This window comes from Crinia signifera, chromosome 19 (assembly GCF_055691185.1).
Source record: "Crinia signifera chromosome 19, ASM5569118v1, whole genome shotgun sequence".
Classification (NCBI taxonomy): Eukaryota; Metazoa; Chordata; class Amphibia; order Anura; family Myobatrachidae; genus Crinia; species Crinia signifera.
The window spans coordinates 103,110,273-103,132,041 of NC_139226.1; the positions used below are offsets into that span (position 1 = coordinate 103,110,273).

The 21,769-nt window shown below is 42.8% G+C and overlaps 1 protein-coding gene across 4 annotated transcripts in view; it reads right to left on the bottom strand.

Moving 5' to 3' along the window:
- Nucleotides 1-21,769, bottom strand: part of ARHGEF12 (Rho guanine nucleotide exchange factor 12) — a 180,959-nt gene that overhangs the window by 70,685 nt on the left and 88,505 nt on the right. For all 4 annotated transcript variants that reach the window (XM_083163061.1, XM_083163060.1, XM_083163059.1 and 1 more), the window contains 5 exons: nt 20,421-20,463; nt 18,528-18,633; nt 18,300-18,437; nt 14,624-14,656; nt 8,608-8,722 (listed from right to left, as the gene is read on the bottom strand). In XM_083163061.1, coding sequence (XP_083019187.1) covers nt 8,608-8,722; nt 14,624-14,656; nt 18,300-18,437; nt 18,528-18,633; nt 20,421-20,463 — 435 coding nt within the window. The remainder of the gene's footprint in view (nt 1-8,607; nt 8,723-14,623; nt 14,657-18,299; nt 18,438-18,527; nt 18,634-20,420; nt 20,464-21,769) is intronic.

Here is a 21,769-nt window from a genome sequence, read left to right on the forward strand (position 1 = left end):
TCGGATGTTTATCTTGAGTACTGCTGTATATATTGAAGGACAACAGAGTTAATAAAACTGGGAGTGTTTTTTTGGGGAAACATTTATACTTAAAAACAAAAAAACAAAGCAGTAATTTTTTTAATCAGAATTGTGTATTTGCAATAGAATTAAAATGTTATAGGTACGTATTGCACCCCAGATGGCTTCCTCAGATGGTTCCTCCGTGGGCAGTATATACATGACTTTTGTTGGGACCCTACTCTGGAGCATTTGGACGCTACAATCACCCCATTTTGTGTCATCTCTTCTAGGTGTAACCTATTCTATCCAGTGTAATCCTACGCAGTGCACCCAAGATGACTGTCTCACCTGATACCCTGCTAGGGTGGAATACACAACCTGTGAAAGGTTATTACTAGAGACAGGATTATATGCATTTGCATATGTTGCCCATTCTCACTGGTTATTGCATATTTCACCTAAAATCTAGTGATGCATATTTTAGGCCCTGTCCCCTTTCCACCCGTGAGTCACAGCACTGCTTTGCCCTGCTGCTGCTGCTGCTGGCCAGGTAGTGGTAGAGTGTGCAGGCTGGAGCAATATGTGCGCAGTGTGGGGAACCTTGGATGTACGCTATGTCTGACACTGCTCTAGGCTGCCAATCCATGTTAATAAAAGTCAGTCGTGGCGGATGCCATTACAAAGCTCCTGAACCTTTGCCTGCCCCTGGCCTGGGACTTTACACCAAGAGACAGACTTCTGCAGCAGAGGAGGCGGGCAGAAGGGTTGTGACATCACGCGGTGCGGAGGAAATGCTGTGTCACAGTGAGTATGCGGAGCAGGGAGGAAGCCTTCCACTGCGCCTCCCTCACATGCTATGCTGACATTTGATCCATCGGTGCTGGAGATGAGGGTCCGTGTAGTTGATGCAAGAGCAGCTTTGGATGCTGCAGTTTGCTGTAGCAGCCAGGAAGAAAAAAAATCCTGTGTACAGCACTAGACATCTGCAGATGCTGTGGGCCTATTTTTGAGGTTTATTTGCAACTAGTTTTATGCTGGTTTTTAAATAAATAAGTAAAAAAAAATCTTTTTTTATTAATGTAGCATATTTTAACACTTTTCGTGCATATTTTAAGTATTTTTCATGCATATTTGTAAGCTTTTTATGTTGCATATAATCCTGTCTCTAGTTATTACCCAAAATACCTGCACCAACCCTGCAATATGCTTACTGTGTACTTAAGGTTTTATTTTTATGTGCATGGGCAGCGCTGGATTAAGGTTCCGTGGGGGCCCCTGTACAACAAAAGGTCTGTGGCGCCCCTCCCCTCAGAGGGAGGCTGCCAAACTCCCCCCCAGTACCTGGCCAATGCAGGGATCCGGGCAACAGGGTCCCTGCGGCGGATGGGTACCGCTACTAGTTCCCATCTGCTGCAGGGACCACGCTGCCCGGATCCCTGTACTGGCCAGGTACCAGGGTATGGGGGCCCAGGCCAACTGCCCCTGTGTATATATATATTTATTGATTTGTGGTCCATTCTGTCTACTTCCAGAGTTAGGAGGAGTTTCTTGTGGTATTTTTTTCTAAAGACAAGTCAGATTTAATGGAATAAATATTAAATTACTGATGTGTGTGTCTGCCACGCAGCAACGCTGCATAAATTTAGTTAGAGCCTTTTACTGTGAAGCAGATAAGAGATGCATGTTAATGAGATTATAAATAAATGTTGAAAATTTCACATTTTTCCTTCACTTGCTAAACACCTTACTGTACTATATGACGAGAGCTCATATAGTACAGTAAGCTATTCATTTATATTATGTAACATAGTAAAAAGCTTTGTCTTTTTATTTACAGAAAAGTACTCTGTGTAAAGCGAAATAAAGAGAACATTTCCTAATTTGCTGTTGCAGGATGGACATTCTCAAATGATACTGCAGTGTGTGTGGAGTAGAGGAGAGCAGGAGGAAGGGGGCGGGGCTGTTCCTTTGTACTCTGCCCTTTTATGAAATTATTGCTATTTATTCCAGAGGCAGAAAAGGTTTGCAGCAGGAATATGCATGGTTTATGCTGCAGCATGCCTTTTCTGCACAGACAATGAATGGCCTCTCTTTGTTTAACTGTATCTGCTTCCGATAGGAATCTTAAGGTTACTTCAGTATCGTAATCTTGTAATAATCTTGTAGTAATCAAAATATATTACAGTGGTAACAGATATTAAGTAGGGTTTGTGATGCTCCTATCTTTGTATCTACTGTATGTCCCATTATTACCAGTTATTTACATAGTGCATATATATATATTTAGCAACATATCTAGATCATCTATTTATATGGCTAGTGTCCGTTTGTTCGTCCAAGTGTCATACCTGCCAACTTTCAGGGAGACTGAGGAGGGACAGGGTGTAACGCGTCGCAGGTGCGGCGAAAATTTTGGGGGTGTGGCATATACTCACAGCTCTTCCGTGAGGCCACGCTCCCGTTTTGCAGCTATGGGGGCATGACCCAGGGGCTCTGTGAGCCTCTAGCCATGCCCCCGGCCCCCTGGCTGCAGGAATAGATTCTGTGCGCGTTTATTCACTGCTGCTTAGCAGCCGACAGGAGGGACTCCCAACAGACCCCCCTCCCCCCCCCAGTTTTCGGAACTGTTGGGAGGTATGCAGTGTGAAACACTCCCTTCTGTTGGCAGAGAGTGAAACTGCATTTCTTTCTCTCACACAGGCACCAACACAGAGGCAATCACAAGATAGAAAACTAGCTTGAATTTGCTTCGGGCGAGATTACTAATATCTATCTATTTATTGATGAAATCTATATTCCAAGAAGAAACGCACAGTTTCAGACCAATCCGTTGTTGCACTCACATATCCACTGTATATTTACAGTCCTTAAGCTTGCAATGAAGGAGCAAAAAAAACTAAAACAAAGACCAGAGAGCAGCACACCACTTAATACTCATAAGAAAAAAACAGCAGCATAATGAATGAAATTTGCAGGAGTTGCTTATCTTCATGGCGGGGGGCTGTGAGCAAGGGTTAGTTATAGCTCAGAGCGCTCAGCACACAGCGCTGCAGGTATGCGTTCCTTGTGTGATAACTGTAATGTCCCTGCTGTATTGTTACCTACCTGATCTGCTGCAATGACCAGTGGCACCGCTGATGGCTGCTTAGGCGCTGTGCAGCTGAGCGAATATATGTTCCCTGCGTCTATAACTCCCAGGGTACATCTAGCCTATACCTGTGTTATGTATATTTGTACTGTCACTCTTTAACTGTTATATAACTGGCTGTTGCACAGCAATCCAAACCAAATTCCTAGTATGCGCAAGTATACCTGGCCAACCATGCTGATTCTGCATAGCGATGTGCCGCTGAGCGATCTGTCAGGGCCAGTGTTCTCCAGTGAGAACACTGGCCCTGACACCGGCCATTATAGATTTATTCAGCATGCTAGATATTAATTGCTGGATGATAGCAGCGAACGGTTCTGCGCATCGTTATTGCTATGCCCCTATACACACATAGCGATGTAGGGGAATTTTTTAAGAGAGATCGCTACCTGCAAAAGGCCCTGTAATGCCCCGTTCAGACCGCACTTAAAAACCGGTATTTTGCTGATTTTTAACCGTTTTAAAACGGTAATCTGTGCGGTCTGAAAGGTGCAGGACCACTTAACCGTTTTACAAAAGCCGATTTTGTAAAACGGTTAAAATGGAGGGTCCTACCCGTTTCAGACCCGGTATTTTGGCATCAAAATCGGGTCTGAAACGGTATTTAGGACCCAGCCAATAAGATGGGTCCTAAATTCAGCGCAGTGAATATTAAATGAGCTCATTAAATATTCATTGCTCTGGAATATATAATATAAATATTATAAGAAAAGTGACTTTCGGAAAATGGCTGCCCCCATACGAAAGACAGTTTTTTTAAACAAGTTTTCCCATGGGGCAGCCATTTTCCGAAAGTCCCTTTTTTTTTTCACAAGCGCAGCCAGCCGTCCATACTGCCAGGATCCTCAGGAGGTACCGGCTGCACAGGGGGGGGGGGGTTTAACCCGCGGTGGGGGAGGGGGGGGGGGTTAACCCGCGGGGGGGGGAACACATTGGGGGGTTGTTAGTCCTGGGGGGGGGTGTTAACACGCGGGGGGGTTTGCGTGTGTGTTAACCCGCGCGCGGGGGGGGGGGGGGGGGGCTGAAGACTGGCTTTGACCCTGTATTTGGAAAGTTTCCAAAAAACGGGTCTGCCAGTGTCCAAAAAAACGCACTAATATACCGTTTAAGAGATGCGGTGTGAAAGGGGTTTTACCTGGCAGACCCGTTTTTGGAAACGTTTTCAAATACAGGGTCAAAGCCAGTTTTGCAGTCTGAAAGCAGCATAACAGTACAAGGCAATGTAGGACAAGGACACTGAAGTAATTATTAGGGTGTCAAAGATGGGGTAAATGTGCTAATATGGGAGTTCTATATCACATGCGATGTTGCTGTGAGCAACCAATCAGATCCTATCTATTATCTTCTAGAAGGTGCAAAATAAAAGTAGATTCTGATTGGATGCCCATAGCAACATCCCATGCACAATAGAACTCCCATCTTAGTAAATTGACCCCACATATATTCTAAGAAAAGCATATGAGGAGAGAGGGCCCTGCTCGTAAGAGCTTACATTCTAAAGGGTGCAACAATGAGCGTGTTCTGGACTACAGCAAAGCCTCAGAAACGTCAAGTCTTTCCACTCAGATTTCCAAGAACCCGATCATCCACGTAACGCCACAGAACTTGTAGACCTGGCCTATGAGGAAGCGTATAAAAACAAAGACAGTACATTTACCCCTATGACCCAATCTAAGATGGGCATTCTATTGAAGACGGGATGTTGCCAATAGCAACACATGACATTCTACTTCTTATTTACTTAGCACCTTCTAGAGGATGATAAATAGAATCTGTTTGGTTGCTATGGGCAACATCCCATCTTAGTAAATTTACCCAATAGACTACAGTGATCCTGGCCAGAGTACCAAGGGGTAATACATTGGTTATCACATAACTTCAAAATGTAGTCAAAACTTTAAGAAACAAGATAGGTTCCACGCGCTACTTCGGTCGTTGGTATCATTTGTTAGGACAGTAGATGACGGGCTTCTGTATATGGGACACTGTTACGGTTAGCATCTCCTTAAAGACTAAATATAATCGTACACTTTCTAATATACCTAACGCTGGGGCAGCACGGACGGTGTAATGGTTAGCATTGCTGCAACAGAACTGAGGTCATGGGTTTGGATCCTACCATGGCCCTAACTGTGCGGAATTTGTATATTCTCCCCGTACTTGCGTGGGTTTCCTCCGGGTACTCCCGTTTCCTCCCACAATCCAAAAATTTACTTATAGGTTATTTGGCTCCTTACAAAAACATGTGTTTGGGAATATAGATTGTAAGCTCCACTGGGGAAGGACTGATGTGAATGTTCAAATATTCTCTGTAAAGTGCTGCGGAATATGTGTGCGCTATATAAGAAACTGGTAATAATAATAACAACAACAACAACTTTACCTATAAAATAGAATGAAGACTGGAGCACAAGGAAACCCTTAAGGACAGAATGAAGGGAATGCGGTACGAGCATATAGCGGGTTACCTTTGGATTGGTTCAGGAAGATATTTGGCATATATCCTATAGGCAGTAAGAAATACTTGAGGACAGTATCACCTTGAAAACCAAGTTTAGCTTTCTTAAAACCAATTTACGATTTACAGCATTTAACCGAATGATCTGGGATGAAATTGCATTGTGCATCAGTGTGAGCTATCTGCAATTAGAGAGACAGAGGTAATGGCTTTAAATTTTCTGCTGGCAGGCCGGGGGTGACCAGTATACCATAAGTAAAGTGTGCTACGCCTCTACCCCTGATAATGCCAAGGCAAGTTTTATTAATGGTAGAGAAAGACTCTTGGAACCTAGTATGAGTTTTTAAATACTAGGCTCAAATATGATCTATTGTTTTTCAATTCTATTACATTTACTATAAAATTAAATTTACTTTTACATTTAACATAATCGATAATAAAATGACTTAATATCTCTGCATGTACAGTAAGGGAGTCGCACAAGGGAGGCAAAGTGACATCGATAATGGCCGATATAGATGTGCCCTCACATGTCTTTGTCGCAGCAAAAAGACTACTTTGGCGCTGAAAGGTTCTTTGGCTACAGCAATGGGACAGGAGGACACTTCTATATGGGACAATTATTCCCATAATAAATGTCCACGATCCAGTGCTGCTGATGCCTGCATAGTAATTAGTACCAGCTGGAAATCATATCCATATAAACCACAATTAACATATAGCCACTGTAATAAAAAATAAACGATGAACCATACTTCTGCTTATCAGAGAGGTGGAGACCATTTATACCGTACACATCTAGAAGAGCCAAGTGTCACCATTAGCGGTGATTCAATGCAGTAGATAGGTCCCAACATACAGAACATGAAGGCTGACCTTTGCAATGTAACACTGGTCAAATTGTTCTGCGTAACAAGCGAGCCTTAGCCGGGATCTAAAACACTGTGTTGTGATTATTCCATGTAGAATACAGCAGTCATACAGCAATTAGGACAACATAAACTCCTCACTGTATTCCATCCACACCGTGAGGAACAAGCAGCACACAGAAGACATTCACAGCCAGCAGCCAACGTTGCCCTTGTAGTCTCCACTAAACATCACCCACCCACAAAACCAGCATTATATTTACATGCCACTTACAGAAACTATGTGAATGTTTCATGCATGAATTTCTATCAGGACAGGTATTTCTCGAGCAATATCGCTAAATAAAGAAATACATCAGTTGATTATGACAGTGCGCAGGACCTGTCAAGATCAATGAACATTAGTTCAGGACTTTGAAAGCTAAATCAAACTTCATTTATATCTTATTTAAATACTTAAAGTCTGTGCATTTCATTTATTAAAGAGTACAACAGTCCCTGAATCACCTATGCACCAAACATAGTCCCTCGGTCCCCGGATCGCCCATAAGTCATGAGAATCCCAACCAAACCCCCGACTGTCCAACAAATCCCCTCGTTCATCCTCAATAATGTTATAGACTATCTCATGCACATAAATTAGTCCAGTTCGAAAGATTATAATGTAGGAATGGCGGTACTTGTGTATTATCACGGCGCCCACGATTTCCATCGTAGGGCATTGTACAACCAAAAATCGCAACGCATGCGATGCAGTGCGACGTGATTGGACCTGATTTTTAATTGTACAGGCACCCAGATGCCTAATTCCTATGTTAAATGCCCCCCCAGACCCGATTTTTGACTGTACATCCACCCTGATGGGTAATGACTATGTTAAATGCCCCCCATTGTTAACGCCACCCCACTATCAATGCAAACCCGAAGCGTGACGAGCATAGCGAGCACGCGAGGGGCGGCGGTACGCGTCCTCCGACCTTTTCATACCCCCACTATCCACTTCGGCGTGGAGTCGATTTTATACAGTGTGGCAAGCGCAGCGAGCCACCGAGCCCGAAGCGTGGCGTGCACAGCGCGCCCCGCGAGGGGCCGCGGAATACATGTTAAGTAATCCGCGTCCCCTCGCGGGGCGCTCGCCACGCTTCGGGCTCGTATGTCGCGTCCGCTCGCCATGCTTCGGCCTCGGTGGCTCGCCACACTATAGAAAATCAACTCCACGTCGACGTGGATAGTGGGGATATGAAAAGGTCGGAGGACGCGTACCGCCGCCACGCTTCGGGCTGGTGTTGATAGTGGGGTGGCGTTAACAATAGGGGGGCATTTAACATACTCATTACCCATCAGGGTGGGGATACAATAAAAAATCAGGCCTGGGGGGGGCATTTAATATGGGAATAAGCCCAAATCGGGCATGATCGCGTCGCATCGCATGCCATTATAATGGCATGCGATGCGACGCGATATTAAAATTGTATACTCAGCCTGGGGAAGGTCTAAAATCGGGTCCCATCGCATACAGTACCTTAATTACTGGTATGCGATGCGATGGGCACCGTGATAATACACAAGTACCGGAATGGCCAAAAGTGAGTTAAACACCAATGGTTAATCAGTGGCATGAAACCATTGGATATCCACAATTGAAGGTAAAAACACAATATAACTGGCAAAACCAGCGCTTGTGGCTATCAAAGTACTAGGATGAACAGAAATGAACCCTGTCCATCACCACACAATTACTGAACCCAAGTTTGGCTTAGGGGTGCTGTGAATTTTTTTTTTTTAACTTTAGGGTGCCGTGGTTCAAAAAAATTGGGGGGGAACCGCTGTTATAGCCAGTTGATTCCCCAGTGCTGCTGCTGTTATTGTTTGAGGGAACCCTGGGAATTAGGGATCAGGTCAGTGGAGCTGCAGGATGAATCTCTTGAGAGAAATGTGTGATTCAAACTCTGCCAATCAACGGACAGTTAAACCAAAGCGGTGTTTACAGCCACACTCGTGCTCGGCCACAGGAGTGCTCTGTCTCATGCATGTATACACGAGACCCTTGTCAAAGATGCTGTGTTGTTAATGGTGTCTATACAGGGGGTTACTGCAACCTGATACACTTTTCCTAGATTGGTCTCTACCTTAATTTTGGGCAGGAATCCAATGCGGCCACGTCTGTGTTCCAGAATACGGGGTTCTTTAACTTTCACACCAAGATGTTTCATGTAGGCCAGGATGACGTACTGTATGATGCCGCTGTAAGAAGGTAAAAGGAAATCCAGAATTATACACAAAATAACAACATCAATGTATAGCCTATTTTCCAATACAGCCCATATGACAATGCACATACCACTTGTAAGAGATCATTACCTGGATGGGGAAACATAAGGTTACTTGTATGTCACTCTTGAAGCTACAGCAGGATTTGAGCTCTCCTAAAACCTGCTTAATTAGTAATTAGCTGCACTCACAACAAGGCAGGCTGTTTTCGTTCCGTTGGACAGGAACTTGACAGTCGTAATTCAACTTTCCGACTGCTGAGTGTCGGAAAGTCAGAGTATTGGGCTCAAATGGCAGCAAATTGTCGAAGTTGTCCAAGAATTCGACAACAATTTCCAACAAATCAGATCCGACAAGTTTTAAAGTCAGATCTGTTTTGTCGGAAACTGCAACATTGAATAAGCGTGGGCCGCTATTTCCCCTGGCCAGGATTGAATACACCCCCCCCCCCCCCTTAGTAGCGACTCTCTGACCAGTCAGATCTGCCTGCAAAAGTGCAGTGCAAGACCTACAGGTGACTAGGTAGCATGTGTAACACGATACATTAATTGATTTACATTTCAGGAAAGTAATGTGGCTGCAAATTATTCTAGAATAATGGTTTCTGCTACAGAGGTTCAAGTAAGTTCAGCCTTAAATATCTCCATTAGAGAACAGTGGGGAGAGCGCTCCTGGAGCAATGTGATCGAAAAATCAATGAAGTTTTTTTCTTTTTCAATGTGATCACTGGAAAATAAAATGTATTGTCCGACACAAAGGAGAAGAAATCATGTATTTTTTGATGTACCAAGGTAGTGATTTCCTTGTTCGAAAGGGAAAAAAAAAGGTGCCAATTACACTTTGCAGCCGCCAGGAAGCAGCCATTACTTTCCTCCTGATCTCCAGCCATGTACAGCAGTTTCAGGCTAAGTGAACCAGAAAATAAACAAGTAAGAGGATATTTTGCTAGGACTGGAAAAGAAAAAGAAGAAACAAGATGTTGGGTAGACTGTGTTGGTTTTACCACAGAAATAAGATCTGCATCATAAGTTGTTATGACAACGTGTCACAAAGCATTCAGAACGGCGCCTCTGTCAAGAAACGGGGGACGTGACGGCGCGGACACACCTCCAAGCGGAGGGTCATGGGATATGGAGTCCCAAAACGACAACAGATCCCGGCAAATAGACACAGTAGTGCCGCGACCGGAACTGACGTTCCGGGAGAGACGCAATGTCTCTTCCGGTCAGGATTGTGGGAATTGTAGTCCGGGAACGAGACGCACCAGGAAGCAATTAAATGATAATTCACAGCCTTTTTATAGCCGCAAGGAGTGCAGAAAGGCATTCAACATTTGGACCTTGATAAAGACTCAGTGTGAAGTCGAAACGCGTTGGTCAGCAGTGTGAGCGGACAGACAGACCGTGAGCGACGGTACTGGACGGCAGAAGCTGACTGGGAGTTAGTTGCCCCGGGACAATTTCTCCTGCGCACTTAAGAACTGCTAATACCAGTTCTGCCAATTCCGGTAATTGTAGACACAGAGTGTCTTATGCACACTTTGGATCGTTTTATCTGTACATTGCAGGGAATGCCCTGTTGAATATCTCTGTAAATTATATTTGTGTTCACTGAAATTCTGTATTGTGGATCATCAGTGATTTTATGTATTAAAGTGTTGTCTAACTGTACTTCACTATATTAAGTTTTTTTATACACATGATACCTACCCCAATAACCATTGATGGGAGAAATAAGTGAACTAAGAAGCGCCTGAACCTAAGTTATGTATAAATTCTTGTTGTGCACCATATTTCTGTAAAGGGTTAAAGGGAATACCCTTTATACATCACTGGTAAGGCTGCTCAGCGCACTGGTGGAGGAACACATTCTTTTGTTTCTCGCTCCTGCAGCAATCATAGTAGAGCTAGCAACATAATGTCTATATCCAGAAAGCTTCCAATGTTTACTGCGGCAATATGTTTGGAACATTGTACATAAGCCCCTTACCTCTGCTACCTGGGATCTTTCAAAACATCTGTCACTGGCTCTAGAAGAATGCTCCTCAAGGGGCATACACATGGGGCAATGCTAACCCCTATAAACAGCAGGCAAATCCCGCTCAGCACACATTGCGGGTGCTTTGCTCATTTGCTGAGCGCGTCAGTCAGCACGGAGACCGGCATCGCCCTGTGTGTACTGTATAGTATGTATCCTTATGGACTATTTCTGCAGTCGCGCCAAATGTTTATGTGCGACAATAAGAGCCGCTGCTTTCCGAGCGTAGCAGCTATTTGTTAGCGCCATCACAGAAATTGCTCAGAGCAGAGAAGCAGCAGAACGTATTACTCCGGATAGTAACCCGGCCCGCTGTCACAGAGTCTACTATAGTTCTGGACTGCAGTTTATCAGTCTGTCACTGTTCGGGCCTAAAATTTTACTAAATTCCACTTGGCTCTTACAAATACACTGACATGCGCATGTTTCCACTATAGAGACGTGCTTCAGGAGCCAGGGGATCATTGTTACCATTCTGGTGATCGGAAAACACCCAATAATCTCTCCTGTGGCTTTCATGGCATACCATGAGGTACTTCTGAATAATGTGCTCATAGGTTTTGTCTCCTGGTGTTTTTATACTAAACAGAAGTCATCCAATTGGCACACCCAAGTAGGAGAGTATATTAACAATGCCCGGGTCCCATGGTTTATAGCACAAGATACAGATGCGTCCTCATACAGCTACGCTCAATACTTCAAGCAGCGCAATTGAATTGTGCAGAATGTCCTGGAGTCTTCCTATGCTAGAATGGGGGGTGGATCCCTTCTTCAACAGTGTCTAGGTCAACCAGGAATGGTCGCAGTGAAAAGGTTGAGACGGAGAAAAAAGCCGACATGGACAAAAGGTCAACACTAGCAATAGGTTGACATAGGGAATGTTCAACATGAGTTATCACTGTTTTGTGTCACTATGTTGACATGGACCCCCAATTAGTGTAACCCGTACCCTCGCATGTCTTTCTTTGCTCTCCATGCTTCGGACACTTTACCGTTCCCAATGGTTGTTCATGTTGATCGTTAAGCACGAACAAGTTATCTGGATGAAAAAAATCCACGAAAACCCATGATCGACTTTTTGTGTCGACCTTTTGTCAATGCCGACCATTTGGATGTTGACCGATAATAGCATATTGACTATGGACCTAACAACTGGGCCCAGTTACACACAGCTATACAAGTTTTGCACTTCAAATTAATGAGTACAGTCTTGTAGCAACACACTGTGATTAAGGCATTCAGTCAAGAGAGACACAAAAAGATGGGTACACCATCATTGGGTCGACCAATATTAGGTAGACATGCACTGGGTCGGTCATTAAAGGTCGACATGGTTGGAAGGTCGACAATGGCTAGGATGACTGAGAAAAGGTCGAAATGATGTTTCACTTTTTTTGTCCCGAATATCGACGTTGACACCGTCAAAGTGTATCGATGCGCTCGCCATACTTCTGCACTATTCTATTCTCCCCTACACGCCCTAGTGGATAGTTGGATATGAAATACCACCTGTCGGCACATGTCGGCTCAAAAAAAAAAAAAGAAGTGAAAAACCCGTCGACTAATGCTTGTGTTGACGGAAAGTCAACACAAGCATTAGTCGACATGGGTTTTTCACTTAATTTTTTTTTTGATCACATATAACGTCAACTTGCATTGGGTTAATCACTGAAGGTCGACATGGATGGAAAACCATGTCGACCTTCAGTGATCAACCCAATGCATGTTGAAAATTATATGTGTCGACTCAACAACCTTATTCCGGAACAGACACCCGTCACTAGCACAGCGCCTAGCAAACTGAGGGGTGAATTTATGAAGCTTGGAGAAGTGTTATCTATCCCCATAAAGAACGTTATGAGCAAGGTGATAATGGTTCAGCCAATCAGCTCTTACCTGTCAATTTACATATTGTAGCTGATTGGCTGAACCATTATCACCTTGCTCATAACGTTCTTTATGGGGATAGATAACACTTCTCCAAGCTTCATAAATTCACCCCTGAAGGTGATGTTTGGCATGACCATGGCAATCATGTGCGAAGACACATCTGTATGAACGGCCATATCAGATATGATAAACCCGCAGCAGTGCGAGAACAACATATCACAGATTGTAACTATAAAGCCCAGTGATGAATTCTGTAACGTCTACCACTAGAGGACACCAGGCGGTGCAGACAAAACCATTTCAGCCTGAATAAAATCATCATCTTCTCACGGAAAGCCTTCCCAGTCTGAAAAGGTTCTATTAATTCATATTTGTCTGTGGCTATCCCATTTCAGCAAAAGCTTAACGTCTTGAATAATTGATGGATGTTCATTTACTAAACAGAGCCTGTTTGTGCCTGCCAATCTGCTGAGAATAATGAGGCATTTTAACCTCGCTCCTCTCTATACACAATTAGAAAACAGGACGGATTATTAAATTTTTTTTTTCTTTCCCTTCTAATGAAAGGAACAGATTGCAATCATAAATACCTAGATGGGTTTTCTGGACGAAAATGCTGAAATCTTTCTAAATAGCTATAAAAAGTTAACGGATCCTGGCTGAGTGCGCGGTAAGGAAAAATATCCGCCTCCACATTAGCGAGTCACTCATCTTTTGAGCGAGTGGCTGTTTTCCTGCCTGCGGATAGGGTCTTGTGTGTTTGCGCAATGTATGAGCTCTGGAAATGAGCCTGCCCATATAGGGGCGATAGAGGGAGGTAAGTATTTACATGTGTGACTGAATAGGGCTGTAATGGGGCACTTTCATATCGGCCAAGGTCAGGCGGGCATGTGGCCATAACATCAGGCTGGACAGAAGTGTAAATACACCAGTCCCCCCCCCCCCCCCCCCGATAATAAGAAACCAAAGTACGGATAATAGATATACAAATGTATTTCTGTATAGTGGGTACATACTGTATGACACCAATTTCTGCTCAACTCTAGGTGGGGTATGTAGTGCCAGCCAGCTGTTCCATATGCAATTCAAATATTAAATCTTCAAGTTTGATCTCGCATGCTTTTGTTCCTTTATTTTACCCCCACGAGGGAAAATAGCCGACGGCTGTTGGGTGTTTTGACAGTCGGGATCCCGACGTCGGGTAAATGCCTGTCGGGATCCCGACTGTCGGGACCTCGTCCGGCACCCTTTTCAACCCTATTCTTTTCTTTAGTATTACAAGTTCATGTAAATACTGTGATATTTAATGTATAAAAAGTATATATGGGATAGTTTTCACCAGTATACACAGCAATGCTGCAGTTACATCACAGCCTGGACAGTGATGAGGCAGTGATCCACCACCACCAGAGACTACATCAGAGAAGTATATCCACCTGAACAAAGCTACCTGTGACAACGTATTTGGATAGCCACCCCGGTTACCATCCTGAAACGCCTAATGAAATTGCATCTACCTACAAGCAATTTTGATCTGCTTCTCCAATCCGTAACCACTGGGACACACCTGCACATTAAAAATATTGTCCGCTTTCATCCAACACTGCCACCGCAATCAGGCCCACAGACCCGCACAGAGCAAAGCGGGTGAGCTTTTTGTTCATCTCCGCCAGATGCAAAATCCAACCAAGCATAGCAATTTTAAAGTACAAAAGGAAACTAACTTTCAGGACAACTATAAAAAATAATTGGGGACACTTCATTTTCATGTCAGTCAGCAAAACGCCAATTTTGTCTTTGAACAGAGGCTTCTCATGTTTGACACTTTCTGGGAAAATAATTGAGAGCACTTTTTCCTTTAGAAGCAGTCAGCAAAATGCCTGTGTTGTCACATAATCCAAATATTTTTGTAATTTGTTGTAACGCAGATGAAGACAATAATCTTACCACTTCTCTTCCTCTGGTGGCTGTGATGACAGTCTGTAAGAAAGAAATAACGAAAGACTAAGTCGCTTTGTTAATTTAACCTGTAGGCAACACGAAGACAGATCTACAAACTAGTGCACTTCTACATTGCTAGACAGAACACACATCACAGAAACTTTACTCTAGAAAAAGAAAAAAGATGTCTATTAATGAATGTGTAATTACCATGATGCATTCAGCTGCAATAGTACTACAATAAGAAGGGTACACTGTCACTAGAACAATGTTCTCAAAATCATTTTTAAAGAATAATTACACAAAATTATTTATAAAAAGTTACATATAAAGTAATAATATACCAGAAGAATCCTTAAATTATATTACTTTGAGGAAAACAACATACAATACATGGCCGGTTTCATAGATGAAGGACACGGTGTTCGCTGTAGTCGTGGGTGTGATCATCCTGCACGTCGCACTCCTGAGTGTGGCGAAGAGTGCAAGCCTTGAGGCACCCATTTACTGAAGTACATTATGTATTATCACTAGTGGATCTAGACCAGGGGTGGTCAAGCCTGTCCTCAAGATCTACCAACAGTTCATGTCCCTCAGGTAACCTGAGGATCTAGAGTAGAAATGAATGCAGCATGTTTGAAAATGTGACAGTTACAGATGGAGCCCCTCTTTCCAGAACGTCCCCGCTGGCGAGCGCTAGCGGAGAGAGACTCCATCAGACTGGGACGCTTGTGCCTCACACACACGCGAATTGCCAGCCCCTGCAAAGATTAGACTCGCTCCATCTGTAGTAATGACTACAGCTGTGCACCAGCTAGGTGATTTTGAAAACGCGGACCGTTGGTAGATCTCGAGGACCTGTTTGGCCACACCTGGGTCTAGACCACCATCGGCACACACCATCAACACTTACTCGCACCAGCCTATGGCAGGAGCAGTGTCTCCATAGGAACATAATCTCTGCGTAAGCGGCTGTGTCTTACAACGCAGTTTGCTTCTACTGAAGTGCCCATGACCCCCACATAACATGCCCATGTAGCTCAGTTCAGGTAACCTCTCAACTTGACCAACACCGGTATTGCGTTCAGTTAGCGACCACCTCTGAATAAGTGGTTTTATAACTGTACTAAATGCATCTCATTCACTATATGATGCATACAACTCGCAAGGTTGCTCACTGGCATCAATATATCAACAGTCTAAATACAGTTCTTGTCTAGCAACTCGAGCTGAAGAGCCCATGGTCCTTAAAGAAACCGAAAATAAACTAAGATTCTACTAATAATATAACACTACTGCCATAGCAGGTAAACATGTCCTGAGAGCAGATGGCATCAGCTGGCCAAGGACGGTAACGAAACGCGTCAAATGAGATTTTGATGTCAGTTTGGCCTGACTTTGGATATTTCCATTTAATTTACTAATCGTAAGGCAATATCTAGGAAAACAATAGTTCCTATGAGGACTATCTGATCCTTTGCTGCTTAAAACCACAGCAAAATGATGGAGTGGTCTATATCAATTAGGCGACTACAAATAAGTAAAAGGGGTCTTCCTTGCGAGTCATCGTACATCACTCTTGCCCTATTTCTGTTCAGAGGACCTTGTGTATGTTGACTTTTCTGTGTCGGCCATATTCTGATCAACTCTCTGATCCACAACCACAATAATGCACTATGGAATTGAATCCTGATTTGTGCAGGGAGAGTGCGTCTAACCTAGAAATTATTTTGTGGTTATAGTTTATTCTGCATCTAGAATCCATGTCCTTAAAACCAATAATAAATTTGCTGCTTAATACTGTAGTGTTATATAGTTCTGCCTACTCCGATTAGAAAAGGGATTAACTATCTGCGCCAGCGGTGTTAGGTTTTATATTACATATAAAAATTGGAAACGTTGTGTTCCAATAATATTCTGTTCCTAGAAATAGAACATCTTTCTTTATTATTTTTTAAAGCTGGAATATGTTGGATGAAATGACAAAAAAACTATCAAACGTCAGATCAGTCGCTAAAAAATATATAAAATAAATATATTATCTATGCACTTCTGAAACCACACAACTAACCACTTCAACGGGCAGGGTATCGCCACCCTTGAGTGGCATTGCGACGCTAGTCGCATATGTTAGTACATATGCGCTAGCATCGTTGCGGTGGCGATGTATTTGAATACATCCTGCCCAATATTCCTAACTGATGAAACAGTTCAATCAAACAGAGAAATGCATCAAGAAGCATCTATAATGCTGTGGATAGCACAATGGTTTACCCAGAAAAGTGATCTATACATTGGACACAGTGAATTTACAAACGAAAGACACTGGATACATTTCAAATAAAGAGCAGTGAAACATGTAATGTCTATGGGCCTAATTCAGAAGCAGGACAAATTTGTTCTTAAAATGGGTAAAACCATGCTGAACTGCTCGGTCAGAGGTAACATGTGCAGAGAGAGTTACATTTGGGTGAGGTGAGATGAAACTTAAATCTAAAAATTGCAGTGTAAGAATAAAGCAGAAAGTATTTACCCTGCACAGAAGCAACATAACCAAATCTAACTCTCTCTGCACATGTTATATCTGCCCCACCTGCGGTGCAGCATGGTTTTGCCCACTTTAAGAATACATTTGTCCTACGATCAGGTCTGATCTATGCCCTCAAATCACACGGATAGTCTGCAACAGTAAAAAGTTTACTTTTTAGGGAGTTTTAATATTTCAAAAAAGGGTCACCAAGTCCTTTATTATGCACTGGTATTCTGGACCCACCATCCCTTAACTGTACCCACCAATTTCTCTCTACCCTTATTCCTTCTCTATATTGCCCAGTGCATTCTCCTCCTCCTGTCCCCCTGCTATATTCTCTTTCCTCTCCTGTACCTCTAATCTCTCTCCCATCTAGGACACTTTTAGAGATATATATATATATATACATATATATATAGTACAGTCCTTGTAGACCCGGCACTCAGTGCAATGAAGACAGCTACCTGGGTGCCTTTGCCAGCAGTAGATATGATAATCCGCACGGCACTCCAGGATTTGAGAAAAAACTTAATTTATTGAGCTACAGTTTCGGGGTTCTAAACCCCTTCGTCAGGCATACAGCTAAACCTGTTTAGCTGTATGCCTGACAAAGGGGTTTAGAACCCCGAAACTGTAGCACAATAAATTACGTTTTTTTCTTAAATCCTGGAGTGCCGTGCGGATTATCACCCTGAGGGGGACTCATCCTAAACAACACTATATATATATAGATAGATGAATAAATGAATGAATAATATTGTGGAAGACAGGTGGTTTAATGACAATAACTGTTCTATAGTAAGTGCTTTCTGATCTGCTTTGATACATAATTTGCAGTTGATAAGAGGACGGAACGCTATCTTCTCTACATGTCCCAGCTGCTTAGAACTAGTACTGTAAAGGTTACACGCACACACTCTTGTGTTCTACGGTGTCATCTGTGTGACATGCTACAACCAATGAAAACATACATATATAGGTGACCAGCGCTGGGAGATAACTAGTGTGAAATCTCCAAAGGATTTTCTTTTTTGGTTGGGCGTAACCTCCTTTAGGAGACCAGCAGCTATTTGTATTAGCGCAAGGTTTAAATAATTTCTCTGTATCATGCTACAACCAATGCATGTTCCGGGTCATAACAGCTTCACTTACAAAACCTCCTCAATCTTCTGTAAGATGGGCTCGGCGCAGGTCCTCTCTTTTTCCAGTGTGCTGCGTTCCTGGGAACGTTCTGCGTCCAGCTTGGCTAGCTCGCTTTCCGCGAGGGTCAGACCCATGTTGCGTTTCTGCCTGGGAGGCAAATGAAGTTTAGGAGACAGGTTTTTTTAATGCATACTTTTGTCCCTTTCGAGGTCAATAAATAGACATACACAAGTTTACCTAAAGTCCTCTAAAAGTTTCTGTACATCTGGATACATTTTGTCCTGCATGGTTTGGACATACTGTCGCAGCAGCTCCTCCGGTATTAATTCTGGTCGCCGTTTTTCTAGAACATAAAAAAAAAAAAAAAATTACAAACACGGCAGGGCAGATGAGAGCCAATGAAAAGCTCTAGTCCGTATCATGGTTTTTACATCCGTAAATACAATTTACAAAACAAAATATTGTTCTTTCTACACTGATCTTACAATGAATAATCTTTGAGATATGGGAGATTTTTATCATTTATTTGCACACATCTAATTCTGCTGATCAAAGGAATAGCCTACATAGGGGTAAATGTATGAAGCTTGGAGTAGTGGTATCTATCCACACCCATTATGTGCAAGGTGATAACGCACCAGCCAATCAGCTCCAATATGTAAATTGTCATTAGGTGCTGATTGGCTGGAGCATTATTACCTTGCATATTATGGGGCAGATGTATTAAGCTTTAACAAGAGATAAATGCAAGAGAAATAAACACCCAACCAATCACCTGCTAACTGCCATGTTACAGCCTGTGTTTGAAAATAGTCAGTAAGTAGCTGATTGGCTGGACGTTTATCTCTCTTTGGGGCAGATGTATAAAGCCTTAACAAGAGATAAATACAAGGGTGATAAAGAGTGATAAACGTCCAGCCAATCAGCTCCTTACTGACTTTTTTCAAATACAGGCTGTAACATGACAGTTGGCAGGTGATTGGCTGGACGTTTATCTCTCCTTATCACCCTTGGATTTATCTCTTGTTAAAGCTTAATACATCTGCCCCAGTATCACACTGGCATTTATCTCTTGTTAAGGCTTAATACATCTGCCCCAATGTTCTTTATGGGGATAGATACACTTCACCAATCTTCATACATTTACCCCTGTGTGTTTTATACAAGATAACATTTCTACACTGATTTTAGGCTGAGACTTGTCCAGTCACACAGAAAAAAACCTTACTCTGGGCCAGATTTATTAAGCCTTGACAAGTGATAAAGTGGAGTGTGAGAAAGAGCTAAAAGGACCAACCAATCAGCTCCTACCCGTCACTTCTCAAAAATAGCCTGTAATGTAGCAGTTAGGAGCGGATTGTCTAGTACTTTATCTCTCTTTATCAATCTCCACTTGATCACTTGTTAAGGCTTAGTCTTATCATACATGCTGCAAGCTAAAACTGGCCATACACTTATGCAAGTTTTCCAGGTTTCAACCGATTTCGACACATTGGGCCGAGGAATCGGGAGAAATAAAGGATAATTGCAAGAGTTTTAGTGACGATCTGTCACTAGTTTAGTAACTAAGGTTCAAGTCTAAGGCATAGGGACCACCGAGGCCAGCGCAAGCCAACCGCCCCAAAGCATCACCCTAGTGGGAGAAGAAGTGTTACATAAGGAGCAGCAGTTATGTGTTATGAGTGTTACATAGGTTAAATTTAATAATGAATATGTGAAAAAAATTGTTACATTGGTAGAACAAATATAATTAGGTGCTAAAAAAGTGGTAGATTAAGTGTTACAATTTTGGTGCCCCAAAGCAGCCAGGCTACACCAACCCAGGGAACCCAGCGTCCTGACTTCGTCCATAAAACTGACGTATTGTAAAATAAGACATCGCAAAGTTACCAAACTTTCCAACATAATCAGGCACTGAAAGCAAAAGCAATCAGTACGGTCACATTTAGCTTCATAAGCGGCCCCATATGTAAAAAAACAAATAAGCCTACCAAAAAAGTAACAAGGTTCATATTTTTTTTAAAACATAAGCCAAAGAGATTCTGAGTAACAAATTTACTAAGTTCATAATATCCTCGAATTTGAAAGACTTTCAAAAAGGTTTAGCTTTGCATGTTTATCACAACTTACCCAACTCCTGTGCAAGCTCTTCTGGGACAGAAACACGAAAGTGCTGTAACAATAAGATTCAGAATCTCACTATCCACCATACTGTGTACAGATACATCTAGCCTCCATACACCTTAAATAGCCCTTCTAGTGGTGGGACCGATACCCCTTTCACACTGCAAATGCCAGGTTGCACCTGGGAACTTGGACACAGGTCCCTCCCAGGAACTACTCGGCATTTGCAATGGTTTAATTACCCACAGCGACCCAGCAATAAGCCAAATCTGCTGAGGGGAGGGGTGGCTGAGAGTCAGGGCAGGGGAGGAGGCAGCCTCCATAGTGTGAACAGGACTCAGGTCGCTCGACTGGGGTTACCCGTTCACACTGCACAGCAACCCAGGTCAGAGCCATGTTCAATAAGGCGGAGTGAAAAAACTGAAATTGAGAAATTCAAAATCGGCTAGTGTGGGAGAGTTGTGACTCGACCTGAATAAGAAACGTGCAAAAGCTTTTTGATCTGAGTCAACATCTTATGAAAATGGGTCATTTATCAGGGATTTTTTCTCCCGCCGAAGTCAGTCACTTTGCACTAGGACAAGCTCGTACTCTTTTACTAAGCTAAAGTATATTAATAATCCACTCTAAGACATCAAGACATAATTTTAACTAGATCGGAGAGCATCTTCACAGTTTTCATCATTTTCACCAAAAAAGTGAAACTTTAGGCCTCTGGCCAGAACAGAAGATGTTGACTCAGATCAAAAAGCTTTTGCACGTTTCTTATTCAGGTCAAGTCACAACTTTCCCACACTAGCCGATTTTGAATTTCTCAATTTCAGTTTTTTCACTCCGCCCTAATGTTCAACTCTGGTTGAGACCTGGTTTGAAATGTCGGGTTGCAACTTTATCCATTAAAAGGTGTCATCTGCAAAACAAGAATCAGACGCACAAGCAGCTTTTGCTGACTAAACTTGCATGTACCAGGCCTATATTCCATGTGCGACCTCAACTGTGTCTGCATAAAAAATGCTAGGCTACATTAAATTCTGTATGCAGGCACAGTTGTACACAGAATGCACATATGCTGCATATTGTTATCAGTAGACTCTGCTTGTGCGTCTAATTCATAGTTAATAGAATAAGATGCACTTTTGGCATGAGGTATCAGGACAACTGTATATCGCTAGCTTATCTGCTAATTAGGCAGTATCTGTGGTGGATTTGAGAACAAAGACAGTCATTTTTATGTGTGAATTTATGGCTTACTGGATGCATAATACTAGTAAATATTTCACCTCCACAAAAGTAAAATGCAGCCATTGTTCTTTTCATTTCAACTGTAAAAACTTAGACTCTTCAAGATTAATATT